This window comes from Bactrocera dorsalis, unplaced genomic scaffold (assembly GCF_023373825.1).
Source record: "Bactrocera dorsalis isolate Fly_Bdor unplaced genomic scaffold, ASM2337382v1 BdCtg027, whole genome shotgun sequence".
NCBI classification, from domain to species: Eukaryota; Metazoa; Arthropoda; class Insecta; order Diptera; family Tephritidae; genus Bactrocera; species Bactrocera dorsalis.
In genome coordinates this window covers 1-15,435 of record NW_026038078.1, presented here as the reverse complement: position 1 = coordinate 15,435, position 15,435 = coordinate 1, and the positions used below count along the sequence as shown (strand labels likewise).

Here is a 15,435-nt window from a genome sequence, read left to right as displayed (position 1 = left end):
TTCAACTTCTCAATAATGCAAAAAATCACATTATTTTTATTAACACACCATCTGCGTATATTATAAACGTACTGCATTACAAATAAACGTATTAGAAACGGACAAAAGTAAATATCAACAGTCATCACTGCTTTCGTTTATAATTAGTCTTAATTCATCTGAAGTATTGCAAATCGATGTCGTTCTTGGTTTATTTAATAAGCTTAAATCCATTAATTTTTCGAATTCATCGTTTTCACGACTACCTTTATTAAAAAAATAGCTTATATTTTCAACATCTTCATTCTCCGACGATACATTCCCATATATTTTATTTAGATGCTGCTCGCTTCCATTTAAGCTGTATGTATGTGGACAGTGTTGCTCTACAAAACGATCCACATGTGACTTAAGTTTTGGTGAGGTTGTTGGGTTGGTAAACAAATTTAATCTTTTCGCCTTTTCCGTTAAGTTACGAATCTTGTGCCGTTTCGCATTTACCAAAGCATCAAAGCTGTCATCTAACGATATTCGCTTCGATAAAGGCGTGCCATTTTCATCTTTATGCGAACAAATTGACAAATTTCTTTTGTGAGCTATTAAATCCAGGTCGTCTTTAATACTCCATTCATTAAGTAAAATGCTTAAATTTTCTGTAACCGGTTCATAATGTAAAGGTTGTCCTTTATGTGTGGTAATTTGGACAACTCGGTCAGCATTAACGATTCCGCGTACTATATCTGAAATTTCATGTGCTAAATCATCGCAATCACTTTCTAAATCTGATGGCAAAGTTTTCGTAACAGGCATAGAACACTGTGCTATCCTGTAGAAACTTTTATTTTTAATAGGGGTAACATTTTCAGCAGATACATGCTGATGCTTAAAGAATTTGTCAATCAATTGAATACCTTTTTTGCTTGTACTTTTCTTTATTTTATTGGTTTTTGGTTCAATGCCCTTCGCTATTTCTTCGGTAGCATTTATTAAGTCGGTTAAATTTTCTAGCGAGCTTAGCACGGCTTTACCAGGTGCTTTGCCCTTCCGCCGACCCTTTGTTGTTTTTGGTGGTTTTTCCTTGGATTTTAAGAAGGCATTTACCATTTCTGGATAGGCATTTTCAACCAAATAAAACGGTTCTATTGTGCTCCAAAGTCCAATAAGGCCCTTCGTATTTTCTGTTTCGAATTCCTGCAGCTGATTTTCTGGTATTAGACCATTGAAGAAACCATTCACATCCTCCCAGACAATTTCAAGGCTGATTACTCCTCGTACAGTTCGTTTTTTTACTATTTCTTTTATCGATATATAAGAGACTGCATTCAAATCTTTTTTCTTTCTTAAATTTTGTACTTGCCAACGTGTTAAAATCGGTAAGAACTTCTGAAAGCAGTAAATTTCGGGCCATTGCAGCAGATGTCCAATTTGTTTTACAAATTTTACTATGTTCGGTTGTCTCCAAGTTAAAGTTAGAGTGGGAACTGTGGATGGTTCGTTGAGGAATTCAGCAATGATTTCTTCGGACGGAAAAAACGGGTCCATCATTGCCTTCTTACGTAATGAAAGTTCTGCTTTCAAAGATAAACGTTCTTCTCTATAAGCCAATTAGAAATAACATGTTTCAATAATAGATTTTTCAAATAAATGATTTCCATTAAATCTAAGCGGCTCTATACTTACTTCCACAAACTCTCATCACAACCACGATTAGTGTGACAAATTCCACATCCGTTCTTTGTATGACTTTGCGTACGTCCCATGTGTCCGCAATTGCTGCAAATCAATTTGTCATCAACTCGCATTTCCAAAGCAGTATATTTATTGTCTTCCTGTCGCCACGATCTTATTCTAAAAATAAATACTGTGTATTCGTATTATAACGGTATTCAAACGTCTTATTATACCTTTCTAATATTTCTTGTTCTTTGTACTTATTGAATAACTTTAAAACACCATCTCGCCCTATGCCGCCGATCCCTTCAGGACAGTAATCACAGCCACACAGTAGTGCCATTACAATAGTTTTGTTTTGGCCGAAATCTGATAGATAATATTAAGATTTTGTTTATAAAATATATTCTTATATGACAAGTATATACATTTATACGAACCCATTTTTCTTTTTATTTGATGCATGTCATAGATGTCTACTGCACCGCCTTGTGCTGCTTGGGCACCCTGAGTGGACACCGAAAAATTGCGATAGACACGAATGGCGCCATAGGCAAAGCAATCTGAATCCTGGCTAATCACTCCATCAACTAACTGCTCCATAAAAAAATTAAAAAAAGTCAATAATATAATAAACTTATTTGTATACCCCTTTTTTGTTAAGAAATGCGCCATATGCTTCAGCTTCGCCTGGTGCTTGAACACATTGGATACCCATTGACTGCAACAAGGTTTCACATTGTTTCAACACATGGTTAAACCTTGTCCTCCCTTTATCCTTTTCTTTAGAGTCAGTTGATTGTTTTTCTAATTTATTTTGTTTAGGTTTGGCACCACGGAATTGCTGCTCGGAGCGTTTTGAAATTATTTGACTCTTTAGTTTGGGCGCTTGGCCTTCTAGGATAAAAACGGGAGTCACGTCCTCCCATATCAAATAACACGTTCGAAAGAATAGGTTCCTTTTGTTTGACATCAAAAATAAATTAATGCCGCGATCAGTGGTTATAAAATAAATTAAGAATATAGATAAGATACATATATAACATATACCTACTTCAAATGCTGTCTGGGATGCACAAAATAATCTACCACATTTAAACTTTCACAGATCCAGCCAGCCAGGTCTATAGCAACTATTTTACCTCGTAATTCACATAAAGGCTTTCTCTCAGCATGTGGCGTTAAAACCGACCATAGATCCTTTACTCCCATTTTTTAAACTATAATACTGTTTTGATATGAATTTGGAACTAATTTGTACTTATGTATATACCAAAAATTCTTTGGCGGTTTTAAGTTTAAAAGAAGCAATTCAAAATCTATAGACTACAATAAGTGGAAAAGGTAAATAAAATTCAAATGTCATCTGAATATTCTGCATACCCCGTAGGAAACAGTGAGTTTCTGTAGGGAAATCGTCTTCTTCGCTATTGCCTTCGGAAATATGCTTTATGTAATGCATTTTATATTTCTTACAGAATTGATATTCGTGCATATATATATTAAACGAATATTTTGTTTGAAAATGTTTTTCGTTGTTTCATGGTTTTGTAAAAAAAACTTATTAGTTGTCGTTAACACAAAATTGAAAACTTATTAGTTATCGATAACACAAAATTGATCGGTTGCACCACCATACCTAATTGTTTACGAAAATTGCGCCCAACCAGCAAATCAAGTGAAGTAGTATTTTGCAAAAAGTCATACTATGCAATTTATTTAATTATTTTCATCTATATGAATTAATACAGTTGGAGTACAAACAGTGACTTATGGATGAAAAAAGTATGTGACTATAGTATAACATTTTGGTATAACTTGTGAATTTATGGATGTTAACATTGTTAGAATTTATCAAACGGAAGGAGAAGGCGCGAAGTGAAGGTAATACTCAACAACTGGCCGTTTGCTGCAACAATTTGGGAGACTTCTACAATCAGCAGGGAAAATACCAAAATGCCATGCGCGAATATTTACAGGAGGCAGAACTTTACGCCAAACTGGGGAAAAAATTGGAAATGGCGAAAGCGCATAGAATGACCGGAGAAATGTATATGTTGCTTAGTGAATTTGGCGAAGCCAAAGAGCACATAAACCTTTATCTCGGTGAGTGTAGTTAAGATAAATTGTTAAATATTCATTAATATCAATCATAATTTCAAGATGTTGTTAAAAGACTTCGTAATAAGGTGGAAGAGCAACGTGCTTACGCTACATTGGGACGGGCACACTTGTTGCATGGGCAAAGCACCACAGAAAGTGCATCGATCACTATGGATCAGTTAAGGCAAGCTGAACGTGCCTTTCTAAAGAGTTTGCTTTTAATAAAGGAGTGAGTTCTAGTAACAGGTTTCATTGCGCAAAAGTAATACATACATTTTCCATAATTTTGTGTAGTCTTTCAGGACAAATTTCAAAACAAGAACAATTGGATATGCAGGCACGTTGCTATCTTAATATTGGTGTTGTGAAAGAACATTTGGAAGAATTCCAAGAGTCAATTACATATATTGAAAAAGCTATAAAAATTAGTAAATCGCATGACCTATTTGAATTAACTCACTTATGTTATATTTCGATGAGTTTGCTATATTTTTATAAAATGCATGACTCGACATTAGCATTACGGTACTGCAATTTGGCATTGGAGGTAGCTAAGCGATTGCCGAATAGGGTCAAAAAAATTTGCGAAACACTTATTACAAAGTCGGAGATTTTAATTAAAGATGGTGATTTTGCCAGTGCTAAACAAATATTAACCAAAGCTTATAAGAAGAACACACCTGATGAAAACGACCGAAATGCGATTGAGAAATCATTACGAGTTGGTAAGTACAATTTTAAAAAATACCTTTCCATATTAAATTAAGTCGAAAAATTAATTTCTCTTTTTTTTTCTTACTTAGTCGTAAAGATTTGTCAAATTTTAGACGAATTGGTCACAACCAGCTCTTTAGACTATTCGAAACGGAAAAGTTTGTATGAGAAACTAGGTGATGGTTGCTGTCAACTACAAAATTATTCTAAAGCTATTGAGTACTATCAGCAAATGTTAAGTTGCGCTGAAAAAAACTTGGATCCCCCGAAAAATTTAATTCCAATCTATGTGAGTCTCTATCAGACTTATAAAGATAATAAAGAATATGATCAGGCACTGGTGTATCTGTGGAAGGAATATGAGCTTAATAAGGATATTCCGTCTGAGGCCTTTTCAACGCTTTGTGCAATAGCCGAAGTGTGTGAGCACCAACGACAATCGTTTTGGACAATACAAGATATCTATCAAAAAGCGAAGCTGCAAGTAGCGAAAAACACTAATGAACGCGAGCGAGCACAACAAGAACGTGTCGTGTTTGTGCGTTTGAAGCGTCTTATGTTAAAACACAAGATGCAAATGCTTGTGGATGAGTTGTTGGAAGAAGCAAAAGAGAGAGGTGAAAATATAAAACTTTTTAAAATATATGCACTAATATTTTATTGTAATATTTGCATTTCTATCACCTAGGCGTACATATACAAAATGACGACGATGGAAATAGCGACACTGAGTCGGATGACAACGCGGCGGTAGTCCATGATGAAAATACGCCTGAGCTTGGCGATGATGTGTGTCTTGATGACTTAACCGATTCAGATATGAGTGACTTAGATGAGACAGAAAAACCACGGCCTCATCGGGCAACACGAGGAGTTCGTGCCCTCACAATAAAGCGTAATAATAAAGGCGAAACGCAGTTGCATCAAGCGTGTATAGCGGGAAATATAGAGTTGGTGCGCCGACTTCTTGACCAAGGTCATGTGGTTAACGTCCGCGATCATGCCGGGTGGATTCCTTTGCATGAGGCCAGCAATCATGGCTTTCGCGATATAGTAGAGCTACTGTTAGACCGTGGAGCAGCTGTTGCTATTAATGATAAGGGCGGTATAAGTTGTGATGGAATAACACCACTTTATGATGCCTGTTCGAATGGGTTTCTCGATGTAGTGGAACTGCTCTTAGAACGTGGTGCAGATGCAGCAATTAAAACAGATTTTGGTGAAACATGTCTGAATGGTTTGGATAAATGGCGACGTTCAGCTATGTTGACCGATGGTGAGCAAGCCCATTATGAAGAGATTAGATCTAGGCTGTTGGCAACACTTTCGAAGACAGGAATTTGTAAGAAATCGGCAGCACCTTTAACAAATGCTGAAGTTGAGCCTGCAACAGATGTTGAATCGGAAAGCGGTGACACAACTTTGGTGGAGGAAGAATTGCACGGTGGTGGTAGAAAACGTACTAGTCTCAATCGTTCTGAAAGTAAAAAAGTTGGAAAGGTACTTCACATGTCTCTGTTTCCATTTTTATAATTTTACTTATTAACTAATTTTAACACAGGAATCGAATAAAAAGTCTCCACGTGACAAATCCGCTGGCATGGAATACAAAACAGTAATGGCACAGTTGAAACATCCGAATCGTGCAAACACATTTGAAGAGGATACCTTTGACGGCTTAAGTTGCGAGCCGGGTTCGTCCAATTCGATAAAATCTCGACGCAGTGCATTATTGGATGAGAACGAAATAGATGATAATGATTGGTTAATTGATGATTTGGGTCCAGAACGCAAAAAACGACGTTTCCACACACCAAACAAAGAAATAGCGTCCAATTCTAAAGAAAATTTAAACACAGACTCCATGAGTTCAACATGGTGTGCAGATGACGCTCTTGAACCTGATGACGCATTTCAAGTACTGCTAGAAGCTGCAACAGCGCCGACGAAACAGCAACGCAAAAAGCAGACGAGCAAATTGCGTTTATCCGGTTCGTCCAATGTTAGCAATTGTTCAAATTTGTCAATCGGCAGAGGTAACAAGACCAAGCATCAATCGTCATTACTGGAAAATGGCTTTTGCCGCTTTCGTAGCGAGAGCCCCAGATCGGCTGATGATTTCTTTGATCTACCGTCTACAACAAATGAACCTGACTCAACAACCGCTTCGATACACCTGCTCATATCGCCCTCAAAATCGTCGCCAATTAAAGTGCAAGCAACACCGGTCATGCCAACAACGATTTCATTTAAAATTAAAGTTGAAAATGAATTATTATTGGTGCCCGTTGAGCGAAAAAAATTGAATGACGTTAACATACGTTGGCTGGCGGAAGAGGCTGCAAGACGCTATTACAAGTATGTAGACGAAAATGCCCTCAGTGTTAATAGGTCCTGTATAAATGCTCTCTCCTCCACACAGCTTAGTAGGATTGAAGCCGATTTTGCGTTTAAAAACCGCCGATGGTTTTGCCTACGAAGAGAATGATTCATTGAATGTGGCGCTGGAACAAAACATGATTTTGGCAACAGTTTTGGATTGGCAGATATCGCCGCTAGGTCAACGTTACGAAGAAATGTGTCACCAGCTAAAAAAAGGTTAACACATTATTAATTAAAATATAAATATAATTGTAATTGATAACGTTATTTGCAGATGTTGATAGCGCAGTGTTGTTTGCATTGGAGCAAACACAGACATCGAATATTATTTGTTTAGCTGACTTTTGGCTCCTACCGCCCATCACCGAGCCTATATTCAAGGCAGTGCTGCATCAAGCCAACCTGCGAGTAATTAATTTAAAAAATAATTTCATACAAAACGACGGCTGCCGTCAGTTGGCCAAGTCCTTACCCACACTGAGGCAACTGAAAACGTTAAATTTACAAGGCAACCTAATAACTTCGGAAGGGGTAGACATACTACTCTCAATTCCAAGTGGGCTTGAGGAGCTCGAAGAGCTGAACTTGAGTCAAAATCCATTGGGCAACGACAGTTTAAGAATTTTGGACAGATTTTGTAGCAGCACTGCGGCTAAGTCTCTGCAGCAACTGTCACTATCGAATTGTAACTTAACGAATTTGTATGACTTTGACTTGGCTTTCTTTCAATTAAGTGCGATTGATTTGAGCTATAACAAGCTTACGAATGATTCTCTGCGTAAACTTCTAACCAAATTAAATGCATCTCGCCTAAAAGAGCTTAATCTGAGCTATATGCAGGAATACACATCTACAGACGAACGAAATGCGGCCATGATTGCTGAACATATCACATCCTTCTTTGAAAGCGGCACGTGCGAGAAGTTTCGGCGCATTAAGCTTTGCGGTTGTCATCTCAGCGATATGAATTTATACAAAATATCCGAGAATCTTCAAAAGGCCTGCGACTTAGATCTACTTGACGTGAGTGATAATAACAAATTAAGTGGCGCCGCTTTTCTAACTGTATTATCTAAGCTTTTACACTTGCGAAAGCTTTGCGCTCTGAATTGCGTGCACTTTGTGGATGAGGAACGCTTGGAGAAGGTGCAGCAATTGAAGCAAATTCCAAGTTTTTTATCGCTTACTTTAGGCGACAAATGCAATGAATATGAGCCGCGTCTGCGCAGTTTATGGCAATCGCATTGGGGCGATAAAGCGAAAATAAAAACATTTTCCGAGTGCTTGCTATTGTATGTAAATGAACAGGATTTGCTTCAGCATTGGTGATAGATAAACTGTTGTTTTTACGAATGCATCTGAAGATTAGAAATTTTCTTTTTCGAGAACTGGATATGTATATCCGAGTTATTATCTGACTATACACAGTGTCTTATGATAACAATCAAGATATTTTGTTTAACGTAAGTGTTTTATGCTTGTAATGAAGAAAACTTTGATAGTTATCAATTGGTATAAGTATTTATTAAGGATCAAATTTGTACATATACTAATATATGGTACAACAAAACAGTGCCAACCACAAATAAACTAAATTTTTGTTATTAAAAAATTAAGAAATATTGGAATTAATCATACATACAGCAGTCGGGTTCACATAGTCGGAATGGTCCCGGATTTTCAAAAAAGAATTGTCAACTATTAGTCTTGATTGCCCCGCATTCGCAAGAAAAAGGTGCTCGGCTATCGGAAAAATGAATCTGTACGAGAACATGTTGCATTTATCAGCACTGCTAGGATTATTTCGTGCCACTGCGCCAAATCAAGTGATGTGATTAATCTAACGTAATCTAATTTCCCTCAGCACAAATAGAGTTAAAGTGTCAAAAATAGCCACCAGACGGCGTTATAAATTTAACATATGCTGACTAATAATATTGGTTTCGTTGAAAACAATTTCATCAAGGTCCAATACATTTGATAGACACAATTCAATGCCAGTACGTCCGTTCTTAACCCGCGCCTACCACACGCATCGGAGTCAATGGCATTTAACATGTGGCTGTCACAAGTAGATAACAGCAAAAACACTTCCTTATTAAAAGCAGTGCGATGTGCCCATTTATATGACTGTCACTGTATATAAAATAGTTTAGGCTTTTGAGACATATGTGTGTCTTCTTGGCATTGCTATCAGTAAACATACAAATCTGGTTATTTCAGCGATAACAAATGCTTCACTAAGCAGAGACATGTATAAATAACTACCCCCAGGCGGACAACAATATCTCTGTCTTCGTATTGTTTCAGCTGATAAGTGATAGGGTTCTTAGTGCGCATTGAACATTGAACCAATTAATAAAAAGTAATGTCATAAAAATTTAAATTGCATGTCATTGTTTTGTAGTATGATTTATTTCTTTTGACCTACCTATCCATGTAGTTAAATTATAATTTTTTTCTTATTCCATATAGCAATTACTTGAAAGAATCAAGCAGTTCGTAAAAAACTTACATAAATTTAATTTAGATTTTTCAATACATATTTAACATAAATAAATATATTTCCTAACTTATTTAGCTGACTGTTTGGCCTCTTCCAACATATTTCTGGAGATGATTAGACGTTGAATTTGCGATGTACCCTCGTATATTTGGTAAATTTTAGCATCACGCATCAATTTCTCGACGGGATATTCGGTGTTGAATCCGTTGCCGCCGAAAATCTGCACAGCATCGCTGGCAATCTTGTTCGCCATATCCGCTGCATGGCACTTGGCTATCGAAGCGTAGTAGCTGTTACGACGGCCTTGATCTACTTCCCATGCCGACAAGCGGTAAGCCAGACGAGATGTTTCCACACCGATTGCCATGTCGGCGAGCATGAATTGTACAGCTTGATGATAGGCGATTGGTACCCCGAAAGTTTTACGTTCCAACGAGTATTTCAATGCCTCGTCTAAACAACGTTGCGCCAGGCCGACAGCACCAGCAGCCACAGGTGGGCGCGTTTTATCGAAAGTACCTACAAAACAATATACATAAATACTTTAGTTTCATGAACATTTGATGTACTTAACGAGATATGAAAAAAAACAGTTTCAATCTTTCATTTAAAACTTTACTCACCCATCGCGATTTTGAAACCGGCACCTTCACCGATCAGCACATTCTCCTTGGGAACACGTACATCTTCGAAAGTGATGCCGCGTGTGTCAGACGCGCGTTGACCCATATTTTGTTCCTTACGACCAGGCGTAAGGCCGGGAGTGTCACGGTCGACAATGAAGCCGGTGAAAGCTTTAGAGGCGGGCGCTTTGGGGTCGGGATTGGTGCGTGCCAGCACGAAGTACCAATTTGCCACGCCACCGTTTGTGATCCACATTTTCTGTCCATTCAAAATGTACTCATCACCTTTGCGCTCAGCTTTCGTTCTAATGCCGTTAACATCGGAACCGGCACCAGGTTCTGTAACTGCATAAGCGGCAACTATAGGTTCCTCCAATAGGCGTCCTAAATATTTCTTCTTCTGCTCTTGGTTACCGCCAATTATAACAGGTGTTTGCTGTAGCCAAATAAAAATCGATCATATTAGAACAGTTGATGATTGCCATCTACTCATTTACTTACACCCAAACCACTCGCTTCTAACGCTGTCATGATGCCAGTGCAACCGTAGGCCAACTCTTCGGCAATTAGACAACTGGTATAACAATCAATATCCATGCCACCGATATCGGCAGGAATATGATTATTCATCAAGCCCAATGACCATGCCTTCTTGATAATATCCCATGGATACTCGCCAGTTTTATCATAATGAGCCGCCACCGGTATTATTTCTTCGCGTACAAATTTGCGTGTAAGGTCCTGAAATTGTTTTTGGTCATCGGTAATGCCGAAGGAGGGACCGGTAGGTATGACGTGAGAAACTGCGGCATAACTGCGAGATGTCAATTGACGCAGAGGCGTGGCCGTAAGCTGAAAAAATTTGTAAACATCATCTTAGTGTATATTTCGGTGATGTAGATCTTATTGTCATAGATACGGGTGCATACGGATGCTTTGCATGCTTTTAAATGAACCGATTTATTAATTTCTTAAACAGCAGCGTAAATGGGAGATTTTAACATTATATAGTCTCAATGATACGTAATTAAAACAACAATATCCATAAATCCGTACGAATATATAAGAAAATTTATATTTAATGCAATCCTAATAAACAGCCACAATTTTTAAAATAGCCGCCTGATATCCGTTTTACTCTAAAAACAACTAGTACATTATTTTAGATCTAACCGATTATATAGTATACATACATATGTATGTATATGTATATATTTATTGCATTGAGCATTAGCATTGTATAACCACAAGTTTTATTTTTTTGTTGGTGTAATAATTGTAAAACTTCATTTTTTTCTTTATTAAACTATACACAAGTTTTTGTGAAAAAAAAAATTTCACGTCGAAAATCGAATCGAAACCGAAAAAAAGTTTTAGTTAGTGTTATTTATATTTTCAATGAGTAAATCCGCTGTTGCATGTAAAACCTATTATCCAGCAATTTTTTTTCATTTTATTTAAGATTTACATGTAACACAAAGGAAAAAAATATCGCCTGAAGTGAAGCACCCTAATGCACTTATTACTTTATGGAGTACTTATCAAGATAACTTCACCCAAGGTTGCGTTGCTCTAATAAACAAATCATCCAAATTAAAATAATATTCACCAAATCAAAAAACAAAAATATTTGCTCATAGCTAGCTATAAATTAGCGGTTATTGTCAACTTATGGGGGGTCAAAGTACAGAATTGACGCTTATAAACAAACAAAAATAATCTACTTGTTCGGTTTGCTGACGTCTCGTCATTGCACATAGAAATTCACATTCACATACATACATAAGTATGTACTTACAGACTTATGTATGTATGTACATAGTACGTATGTATGTATGTGCACTTGGCCTAAAAACAAAAAACAATTTTATTCGAAATTTTTGTAATTTTCACACTATTTTAACAACATTCGCTCACTAGTTGCTTTACAAAATTGATTTAAATTATTTTCACCGATCTTTTCTTAAAGATATGATCACTCTCTCGTATTCTTACCTTGTTTAAAAAAGCCATAATTATTTTTGATTGCGTAAATATATTCCAAAGCTAAAAATTGAGTCTAGCAAAATCTAAATGCCGATGAACACTGTGTTGTTTGTGAGAAGTTTCGTTCTTGCTTACGGTACGTCGCGAATACGAATAAAATTAAAATTGCAAAGCACTCTTGCTTTATTATTGAAAGCCAATACATCGGATTTGGACTTTGGAACTTCGCGCTCTGTGTACGTAGTCTTTTCATACCAGTTGTTATCAACACATTTGTATATTCTTACAAACAAACGCAAGTGTTTATGTTGTTTTGTTTTGTCCGCCATAAAAAAATGTTGTCGTTGCTCGTTATTCACCATAGTTTATATATTGCATATACTCGCCAGTTTAATGTTACGTTCTTACGTCAGCGCAGTAGAGAACGGAAGTACGTATGTATATTCTTTAACGTAGCAGTTTGCGTAAAGCGATGGCACAATGCCGTAATCTTCGTTTCTCTTACCACATATGTACATATGTATATGTCCGCCATTATTAACAAATATTGTATTTTTAATGCAACTCTGATATTATAGTCGAGAGGATGTTTGTATTTGACATTTAAAAGTCAACGTTAGTTTAATGGATAATACGAAATGGCAATTTAGAGGTCGACCATAATAACGATAACAGATTCCTAAAGATGTATTTCAACTAAATATTTAATTAGGTGTGTGTGAAAAGAACGCTCGGCCAACTCAGCGGCTAGCATGTCGAATTTGCGAACTTAATTAACGTACATCTGTTTCTTGACCGATGTTCTAGTCTTAATTGTTACAAGGAAAGTGTGTCAAAAATTGGATTTTAGGCGCTTGGATAAAGTTATGCCGGATGTAGTGCACAACTTCCTTATTAAGTATGTAATAAGGCTAAATTATACAAAACAAATGTACATACAGCACGGATAAACATGCACGCATACATACATATGTATGTATGTTCATAATTGTATGGATGACATCTCGGTGGAGCATCTTAGCAACATCGCAAGCGCGGCAACACCCTATTTTGCTCACCCTGCCAAAGGGGGTCACGTAAATACTAGTCTATTTTTTTCATATCCCAGACCATGAGGAACACATTTAATGTGTTATGCTTTCTTCGGTGCCATTCTTTTGCGAGACGATTTGTCTGTTTTTGTTGTTGTAGCTTCCTTGTTTTCGTTGTATTTGTTTGTGATTTTATGCCAACAGCGACGAGGTGGTTGGCCCTGTTAACACCAATACTTACACTCGGCCAGGGCTTTGTCGCATGGGTTCGCCTGATGTAGATGCCGAAGCGATGCGAAGTGTTGTGTGTGGAAAATCCTGCAATGCCATAAGGCAAAGGCTAAAGCCAGAGCATTTTACGAAAGCACTATCAGTTGTTTGACATTGTTCCTGGCAAAAGGTTGTCCTGACGGCTGACTTTGCGAAAACTCCACTTGTACACCAAATACTCACACAAACAAATTGCTCACAACCAGTTTTGGTATACCCACAAAATGTGAAAATATTTTTATGGAAAAGTTATCTAATCGTTTTGAAAGTGTGGAAATTTTAAAGTTTGCTTCAAAGTGTTCATGGAGAAAGTGGATATTGATTAGATGTGTTGAAGAGTTGGAAAAGTAAAAATATTTAAAATATATACAATATGCCCTCTCATATATGTATATTTGCTAAGTGATTTTATGTAAAATTTGCGGCACGTAAGCGGTGAAAGTAAAAAAATATTGAAATTTCTTTCGAATAAATATATGTAAATATTTTATAATATAATATTTTAGTGAAAGTATATACTATATATGTATGTATGAACAAAAATATACTTAAATTCGAGATACAAAAGTTTAACGTGTGTTCCCGCACGTACACGTTCAGTGAATTTTATATCTGCGTACTTACAAAAAAATATTGAAAAAATATTAGAAAATTTGCAAAAAATTAAAAGCTCAAAATCGTTCGGAAACTTAATTAAATTATTATTCACTTTAATACATAAAAATTATATAATCGCTCAACTAAAATGGCACAATTCGTAACGCACATACAACCGACGTTGTTGGAGGCCTCGCAGGGCCATGTACCACATCACCATGGCCATCAGGTTGGTATGCAGCACACATCACATTTGCCACATAGCGGCCATAACATGCCATCGCCGCCAACATCACACAATCATCACCCGCATTCGCATCATCAGCAGCATCAGGAACAACAGCACCACAACCACCGCCATAGTCCGCCATCGCAACTGTCGTCCCCGCCAAGTGGCGCACCCATACACCATTATCACATGGGCAAACATGGCGCCAAACATGAGCACTTTGGACATCACAGCTCTGTAAGTACATGGTAACCCAACAGCTTAAATAAATATATATAAATATGTACATATACATGTATGTATGTATGTATATAAGACCACTAAGTATGTAATGTATGTGTATCTGCGGCATAAACATTAAAATAGATCCTTTGTGGTCTCATCAAAATATTTATACATGCCTTAATGAGAGTATATGTATTTTCAGATATGATTAAGTAGTTAAGCAGAACTCATCCTTAATGGCTTATTTACAGTTAATCAGGTGCTCATGTCAATATTTAGATCTTACATTGGCCCACAATGGTTATTTGTAGGGACATGAAATAACATCCCTACAAGTAAGATTGTAATTGGGTATATGTACGCCTAATGGCTATAACATGACTGTGCATATCCTGTCCGTTAGATGATACGCGTGTAGAGGTGTGTAGATGTACAAAGAGTGACGTAATTCCGCAATGAGACAGAGATGTTGCGCAGTCAAGATTTAAATGTTGTATTTTCAGCGATGTCGCCAGTTTGGCAGCTAAAGCAATAAAATATTTGGGTTAAAGGGCGTGAGGCATTACTAATCGCTGAAGCTATATTAACGTACATGTGTATGTGTGTAGCCATTTGGTCAACAGAACACAAAGTGATTTTGTAAATACGTATTTTGTATCTCTACTTCCCCTTAGGGCACTGTAGTGCGTTTCGCTCGGTGTTTATCTTATGAAGTTGTATCTATGTGGAAGCTCCCTAATACTTGGTTATGGTGAGACACGGTTATGGTTTAATTACATACATAATTTTGCAATTAGCTCACATTAATCTCCGTTAACCCACATAAAATATTTTTGTATATGTATGTATTTTTTATGTCTACCGGATTATGCTCCATATTGGTGTTATTGGTTAAGAAAAATACCTTCTCCTTTAATTATAGAAAAGTGCCTATTACAGGCATTCGTCGGATCTGAGACTACCTTAGGTCTCTACATATGCATTTGTTTAGATTCCTACAAATGCTCATTGGAACGACTCTGTCTGCAATCCATTCTACAATCCACAACTAAATGATCACACTAAATGCCAGAGCATAAGCGAATATAAATATCTAATTGTATTTCTCTCTCTGAGTGG

The 15,435-nt window shown here is 36.9% G+C and overlaps 4 protein-coding genes across 4 annotated transcripts; 2 read left to right on the top strand and 2 right to left on the bottom strand.

Moving 5' to 3' along the window:
- On the bottom strand, positions 1-3,051 carry LOC105231280 (flap endonuclease GEN). The gene is made up of 6 exons (XM_011212484.4): positions 2,705-3,051; positions 2,300-2,609; positions 2,091-2,244; positions 1,884-2,019; positions 1,660-1,827; positions 1-1,573 (listed from the first exon to the last, which is right to left on the bottom strand). Exons 1-6 carry the CDS (start codon positions 2,860-2,862, stop codon positions 115-117), a joined length of 2,385 nt encoding a protein of 794 aa, XP_011210786.2. The 5' UTR covers positions 2,863-3,051; the 3' UTR covers positions 1-114.
- Positions 3,052-3,276: 225 nt separating this feature from the next.
- On the top strand, positions 3,277-8,611 carry LOC105231282 (tonsoku-like protein; the record flags this gene model as incomplete). The annotated part of the gene is given in 9 exon segments (XM_011212487.3): positions 3,277-3,435; positions 3,499-3,756; positions 3,814-3,982; positions 4,048-4,478; positions 4,557-5,084; positions 5,156-5,967; positions 6,029-6,825; positions 6,890-7,065; positions 7,124-8,611. Coding segments are annotated over 9 exon segments (4,239 nt in total). The 5' UTR covers positions 3,277-3,422.
- Positions 8,612-9,245: 634 nt separating this feature from the next.
- LOC105231281 (probable medium-chain specific acyl-CoA dehydrogenase, mitochondrial) lies at positions 9,246-12,134 on the bottom strand. Its single transcript, XM_011212486.4, has 4 exons — positions 11,974-12,134; positions 10,480-10,830; positions 9,979-10,414; positions 9,246-9,874 (listed from the first exon to the last, which is right to left on the bottom strand). Exons 1-4 carry the CDS (start codon positions 11,989-11,991, stop codon positions 9,423-9,425), a joined length of 1,257 nt encoding a protein of 418 aa, XP_011210788.1. The 5' UTR covers positions 11,992-12,134; the 3' UTR covers positions 9,246-9,422.
- A 1,876-nt stretch (positions 12,135-14,010) lies between these two features.
- Positions 14,011-14,328, top strand: LOC125779988 (uncharacterized histidine-rich protein DDB_G0274557-like; the record flags this gene model as incomplete). The annotated part of the gene is made up of 1 exon (XM_049461383.1): positions 14,011-14,328. A coding segment is annotated over exon 1 (318 nt), but the record flags the coding sequence as incomplete, so codon positions are not given.
- Between the last annotated feature and the right edge of the window lie 1,107 nt (positions 14,329-15,435).

Bases quoted from the DNA above. Each gene is read 5' to 3' on its own strand.
- LOC105231281 (XM_011212486.4), bottom strand. The intron at 10,415-10,479 runs GTAAGTAAATGA...ATTTGGCTACAG, and splicing joins TAGAAGCGAGTGGTTTGGGT to CAAACACCTGTTATAATTGG. The intron at 9,875-9,978 runs GTGAGTAAAGTT...ATTGTTTTGTAG, and splicing joins CGGTTTCAAAATCGCGATGG to GTACTTTCGATAAAACGCGC.
- LOC105231280 (XM_011212484.4), bottom strand. From the start codon at position 2,862: ATGGGAGTAAAGGATCTATGGTCGGTTTTAACGCCACATGCTGAGAGA. The intron at 1,828-1,883 runs GTATAATAAGAC...ATTTATTTTTAG, and splicing joins GAACAAGAAATATTAGAAAG to AATAAGATCGTGGCGACAGG. The intron at 1,574-1,659 runs GTAAGTATAGAG...ATTGGCTTATAG, and splicing joins TGTGATGAGAGTTTGTGGAA to AGAAGAACGTTTATCTTTGA.